Here is a 6,690-nt window from a genome sequence, read left to right as displayed (position 1 = left end):
TTGACAGTATCCTTCTAAGTTCTAACGAATCCATTTCCTTGAAGCTATTAAGAAACTACATGACTCTTGCCTTATTTTTAAATTTCATGTTTAGGCCCAAACGGTTATTTAGTTTTATCATAACAAATATTAATGATTAAACAAGTTCTTTGATCACATAAATACAACTTCGATGGATTAAATTCGCATTATATGTTCCTCGTTGATAGCAAGATGACTCCACAATCAAATTGTTGTAATTAAGTCCCCTAATAGACTGGTTTGTGAAATTCATACAAATATATTTGTATAAAAATATAAAAAAAATAATTTATAAGCATGTTAAGTGTCAACGAGTTTTGGCTTAACTGGTATTGAAGAGGGGGGGGGGGGGTGATGATTTGTGCTGGAGACCGTAAGATCTCAAGTTTGAATTCGATCCCAATCTGGTTTTCCTCGAAACAAGAGATAGTGAGCTTGGGTTAGCTAGCGCTGTCAATGATAGTGAGCATATGAGGCTCAACTTTTGTCATTGGTTAACCTCGGTTAACCGGACTTTATTGGTTGATCATTAAAAAGATAAGCCAATTAAGTATTACACAATCTTCCAAAATTGATTAAAGCGAAATTGATTATTGCAAAATTGGTTATTGGTTTGTTTCAATTGGTTTTGTATGGTGGCACGTGTAAGGAAACGACATATTGACTTGTAAACAAAAGTCAAACCGCGTATGGTAGGTATGAAGGTTTAGAGCAGTTAGTGATGTCAGGGAATTTGACCCTTTTGGATTTGTCTTCTAAGTCAATAACCATCCAAACAAACATATATCAACAATTCTCAAGTTTTCTTATATCGAATGTAATCGGATATATTTATTAATTCATGTATTTATAATAGATGTTGTGAGGGAATATAATGTATAGAAGTCAACAACACTAAGCTTAAATAACAATCAATCGTATTTTATCTTCATCGTGTCCTAATACACTTTACACAATTTGAGTAGAGTGATAAACGAGTCAAGTCACTTGTATACTACTCAGGATTGGCTACTAAAAAACTCGAAACAAGCCGAGTTTAAAGTAGCATGGGCTCGAGTATAAATTAAAGCTTATCTACTAAACGAGCTGGAGTGTGAACTTCACGAGCGTTATTTAGTATTATATAAATATTATCATTTTTATTTTATATAATAGTATATAATTACATAATTATGTATAAAGTATAATAAAATAACTAATAAAAAGACAATTGTGTCTAAAAACATAAGAGATAAACCATTGATAATAACTCTATAAAAAAAATAAAAAATAAAAAGACTAGGATTAAGTGATTATAATTGTTTACCACTAACTAGTTACATCATTTCAATGAGACAGTAAACGAATAGGAATCTCAGTTGTCGATAATTATAATTGTTTACTTCTAACCGGTTTTATCATATTTTTAGAATATAGAATACTTCTTTTATTCGTCATTATATTTTTCAAAAATTATACCAATAAATCGATGATTTTTTCTTCAATATGAGTATACAATTTGTTACAGGCTCTTTTTCTTTTTTCAAAAAAATAAAGTTTTAAAGTTGTTGAATTGACCGTGTTTAATAATGCACCAGGATATCATTAAGGGTGAGTGTCTTAATTCAAACTTTGCTTCCAAACCTTTTTCTTCCGAAGCATTTACGTATTTTACGTCCACCCATTTTGAACATGATGTGACGTCTCCTAGTGACTTTTTTTTAGCATAACTCCATGATAAAGAAAAATTAAATTTTTAATAATGATAGAAACTAGGGTATGAGTCGAGCTCAAGCTTCACAACTTATTCAACTAGGACTTAAAGAATTATAAGCAAGTCAAGCTAAAACTTTCTTAAATTAAACTAGCTTAGACGAGCTCAGGCTCGCCGCTCAGGCTCCCAGCTTGTTACACACAAACACAACTATGAGTGTGTCCATAAACCAAGATGATGTTCATAAATATACACATAAATAATTTTTTTTAAATGTGTAATTTTAATAATTAAATAGGTTTACAAAAACTATGCTATCATATTAATAAACTAAATCCTTAAGACGAAAAGATTTGAAGGTGGTTTGTATAAAAAATAAAACTGCACCTTGAGCGACTTTCGACCCATTGCCACTTCAATCGAATTTCTTGACTTGACCCGCAGGAAATAAAGCACGACCCAAATCATAGGATAAAAATCTGAAGCATTATACATATCATTTGACATTTATTGCTGCAGCCATGGTTCTTAGTTTCCTAGAAACTTCCAAAAAAGACGGTCGATCTTGTGGATCAGCTGACCAGCAACTTTGCATTAATGACTTCCATTCAGGATCACACCATGTCGGTATTGTAGGACGCAACATGTTGTTCACAATTCCTCCTATTAATAACCAAGCAAGCCATAAAATATACAACTGTACAAGTATCATATTCCCTACATCTTAAGCAACGTTATAAAACTAAAAGCGAACAATCCTTTTAACGCTTACCAATTACATTAGCACAATGCATATTTGTATAAGGTTCGTCTCCGGTCAGCAACTCCCACATGACCATCCCGAACGAATAAACATCAATCTAATTTTGAAAAGAAAATGCCAACAATATATCAAATTACCTTAAAATATGTGTTATAAGGTAATAATAATATACCTTTTCTGTTACCATGTGATTTTTTCCACTAAGAAGCTCAGGTGCCATCCACGGTAGGGTTCCACGAACACCACCGGATACCATCGTGTGTTGTTTCACTTTTGATAAGCCGAGATCTCCTATCTAAAATATTTATAGAACTAACATTTATATGCAACAAGTATGGATGCATGTATATAGTTGTTTATCTAAGTTCACATAGATACCTTGCAAATTGGTCTGTGTGGATCTCTCATATTAACCAGCAGATTTTCACATTTTAAGTCGAAGTGAACAACGTTTCTTGCATGCAAATATTCCATTCCGAAAGCAGTATCCATGGCTATTATTAATCTTTTACGCCGATCTATAGTCCTGCCCAAAAAGATAGTTTTATATTTTAGACAACCAAAAACCAACTAAACTCATCAGGTTGTCATATCTAGCTCGTTTAATAAACAGGTCGTGTTGGTTTGATCAGTGTAACCTGTTTAGTTAAATATGTCTCCCTGTCAGCCCAATTGATTTGGCTAAGCAAATCGACCCGTCAACCTGCTTATAACTTGATTATAGCCGGTTTACAGCCTGTCAAACCGTCAACATGTTTGACTCGTTTATATAAATGAGTGGTGTCCAGGTTAACGATTCAACCAGCCAACCCGACACGACATGAAGATAACCACGATTTGTGTTGTCATATCCAACAAGTTTAGCAAACATGTTGTTTTCGGGTTATGTGTAACCCATTAGTTAAACATGTCACCCCATTGGCCCGTCAACCTATGTAATTAAACAGATCGACCCGTACAACCCTGGTTGTATGCTACAACCCATTTAACAAATTTACAACTCAATTATAACCAGTTTATAGCCTGCCAACCTCTTTAGATAAGCGGGTCATGTTCAAGGTACACAATTTTAAACTAGTCGAGATTAGAGTTGTCTTTGACATAAATATATATATGGGTCGGGTAAGGGTTAACGATTCAACCGCCAACCCGACACGATTGACACCTATACCAAAAACGTTACAGTTACAAACATCTAAAAAGTGACAAAAGTTGTACCTATCTTTTTTCTTTAAGAACTGTTTTAAAGACCCATTAATCATGTACTCTGTCACGGTAGCCAACGAACCATCAGGCCCGTCACGAACTATCCCATAAAACGATACAACATTTGGGTGGTGCAATGAACTTAACATCAAAGCCTCCTTCCAGAAATCTGCAATCTGTATTCAAAAAACAATAATTGTAAATTATGACCAAATTTAATAAAAAAACAATTTGACTGTATAAATATTACCATGCGTTCCCTTTCAGCTGGCTTCCCGGAAAAGCAACTGGCTTTGATTCTCTTAATTGCAACATCCGAACCCTTCCACTTTCCATGGTAAACTGCTCCATATGTGCCGGATCCTAGCTGGCGTATTTCCTCCAGATCATCATTCTTTATGGTCTAAACATAAATATTAACAATATAAAATATAAGCTATTTTTAAACATTTTAACAATAATAAAAGTGAAACTGAACCTGCAGTCCCTTAGCAACAGCTTCTTCTTCGGCTTTCGTTTGTTCAATCTTGGAATTGCTTTCGGTTCCAGTATCAGAATCCAACTCCAAATCCTCGGGTGCATCCTAAAATGTTTAATTAATAATTAATAATAAATACTAATTCGCATCAAAATGTTATGAGGGTAAAACAGTAGTTTACTCACCGCAACATCCAACTCATGGGTTGTTTCCTCATTGACCTCAGCAGATTTCTCAGTATTTTCTTTAGCATCATTTTTTTCTTCATCACCACTTTCTAAAGCCACTTTTTTAACCGATTCAACAATTTCGGGTATATAATTCAATCTCTCAATTTTAATTTCTTCCTTTTCAGGAGAATGAAGAACACGTTCAACATTCACTTCAGCATTCAACCGGCTTCCCTCTGTCTTGATCAATGACTCGGGCCCATGAGCTTTTCGGTCAACTAAAGCTGGCGATCGGTCATACCTGACTACAGATTCGTTAGGGTTTGAGTTTATCAAGTTAGCAGTAGACTGAACGGGTTCAAAAGTCATGTGGTGATCCTCTACATTGTAAGATTTTGGGATCAATTTTAACGGGCGTACAGGGTAACAATCTGGAATGTCGACCCTGTTATAACCGGTTAACTTAGGAGGTGATTCCACTAATGGACTTTTCAAAACACCATTTTCTTGAGGTGAAATAGATGCTTCGTTAGATGGAGACCCGATAACCGGACTTTGAATATCTCTCCATAAAGAATTTGAATTCGAGGGCCCATAAGCATATGGAAAATTCCCATAATTCGTAAACTCGTGCCTGTGACGCACATAAGGCGGGTGGGTATCTGGATATGCGGTGGGACCCACTGCAATAGCCGAATCTTTAAGGTAAAACGGCTGGGGAAACGGAGGGGGACAGTGGTCACAAACATTGTTTCCATCAAACATGTTGGTACCATGAAGCATGTTGTTAGGCAACCAAGGAACATTGTCTGGCGATCGGGACTGGTGGTCAACCGGTGAATACTGATTAACATATATTCGGTCTGAGTCACCAGCATAAGGTCCGTGGTAACATGCACACGAAGGCGGAGATTGATGCCTCGGGGAGTAATAAACCAGGCTCTGTGAACCCAAATGAGGGATAGTTAAGTGATGCAAGTTAACCGGTGCCATCGGGTCAAAATACTGCACATCATCTGTTATTTGAAAGTCGTTAAGACTGTTTAACGCATCTACATATCTCCTTTCATTACCATCGACATCAAGAAACTGTAACGGGTCGTCAAGTTCCGAACTTGAGAACAAAAACACTCGCAGTCTCGCGAACCCATCGCGGGGCCCCAACTTATCAAACTCCTCCATCATATTGGTTACGTCGTCATCATTGACAACCGACACAAGAGCATCAAGATCCTCATCTGGTTGCTTATATTTCATAATACTAACACCCTCAAACAACTCCTTCATCCTTGCCATCAATTCGTCAAATCCGATATCTCTGGGAACACTCAGTATCCGTGACTCACCGCCTACGTATACCGTCCTGCGGGCGGGGTAATATGGTACCATTAAAACTGCATAAGATCTTAACGCGAGGGTTCCGTAGTGAACCCGGAGAGGAGGTTATGTTCATTTGGTTACGTTAAAACCCTGATGATTTCATATGACAAACAACATTCCTGATTTGATCAGCCCCCTAACGATACAATTAAATCTAACATAATGGAAATGGAACATGTAAGAATGAAGAACCTGAAATGAAATGAGTGGTGGTGAGAAATGTGTGTGTACGAAATAGGAAAGATGCAGATGGAGAGAGAGAAGGGGATTATGGGGAAGAAGGGGAGCAGCAAAAACGCCATTTTTGTTGTTTTGATTGTTGATTCCGTGGAATGCCAGCCTGGATTACACGTGGCGGCATTGCGTCCCTTTCACGTAACTGTAATCTCCGTGTACGGGAAATTGGGAATTTGAAAAGATCCGGGAAAAAAAAATTGATATCCGAACCAAAACCGAAATAAATTTGATAAGAATTCTTATTTGGTTGTTCTAATCATATTCACCCGAATAACTAATTCATTTGATCCGATTACTTGGATTATTCGGATATCCATTTTAAAATTCGGATTGCTTGGATTATTCGGATATCCATTTAATCCGAATAAATTACATCTTTTTAATGGCATTTTCCTGTTTTATATGTTTACGTAGAGTAGTGTTTAAAGTTTAAACATTGAATTTTTCTGTTGTGTATGGTTAGTGTGATTCCAAACTAATAAAATGTTATGAGCCAAAAATTAGAAAAAATTGTTATTCGGTTGATTTAGTATTATTCCATTAATTTATGATTATTTGGATTTTATCCGAATCCGAATTTATCTAATAAAATATCTCTAATTTGGATTGAATCAAATTTCGGATAGCATCCTAAAATTTTTAAATCTGAATAATGTGTTATCAAATCCGATGAACACTTCTACGCCCATCCAAATCCTAACTATATATTGATAATATTCAAGATTTCAAGGGAATCTCCTTT

The 6,690-nt window shown here is 35.8% G+C and overlaps 1 protein-coding gene across 1 annotated transcript; it reads right to left on the bottom strand.

The window, feature by feature from the left end:
- Nucleotides 1-2,123: 2,123 nt before the first annotated feature.
- LOC143575623 (uncharacterized) lies at nt 2,124-5,627 on the bottom strand. The gene is made up of 8 exons (XM_077059942.1): nt 4,347-5,627; nt 4,162-4,266; nt 3,934-4,086; nt 3,696-3,859; nt 2,856-3,003; nt 2,650-2,772; nt 2,487-2,574; nt 2,124-2,377 (listed from the first exon to the last, which is right to left on the bottom strand). Exons 1-8 carry the CDS (start codon nt 5,625-5,627, stop codon nt 2,211-2,213), a joined length of 2,229 nt encoding a protein of 742 aa, XP_076916057.1. The 3' UTR covers nt 2,124-2,210.
- Between the last annotated feature and the right edge of the window lie 1,063 nt (nt 5,628-6,690).

This window comes from Bidens hawaiensis, unplaced genomic scaffold (assembly GCF_021521415.1).
Source record: "Bidens hawaiensis isolate Kalapana, Puna unplaced genomic scaffold, B.hawaiensis_p1.1 tig00027553_1, whole genome shotgun sequence".
Lineage (NCBI taxonomy): Eukaryota > Viridiplantae > Streptophyta > Magnoliopsida > Asterales > Asteraceae > Bidens > Bidens hawaiensis.
This window is presented reverse-complemented; position numbering and strand designations above follow the sequence as displayed.

What these genes read in the sequence shown, in the direction of transcription:
- LOC143575623 (XM_077059942.1), bottom strand. Translation starts at nt 5,627, where the DNA reads ATGGCAAGGATGAAGGAGTTGTTTGAGGGTGTTAGTATTATGAAATAT. An exon ending in CAGCTGAAAGGGAACGCATG is followed by an intron (nt 3,860 to 3,933) that starts GTAATATTTATA and finishes TTTTGAATACAG; the next exon opens with ATTGCAGATTTCTGGAAGGA. An exon ending in GCATTGTGCTAATGTAATTG is followed by an intron (nt 2,378 to 2,486) that starts GTAAGCGTTAAA and finishes GGTTATTAATAG; the next exon opens with GAGGAATTGTGAACAACATG.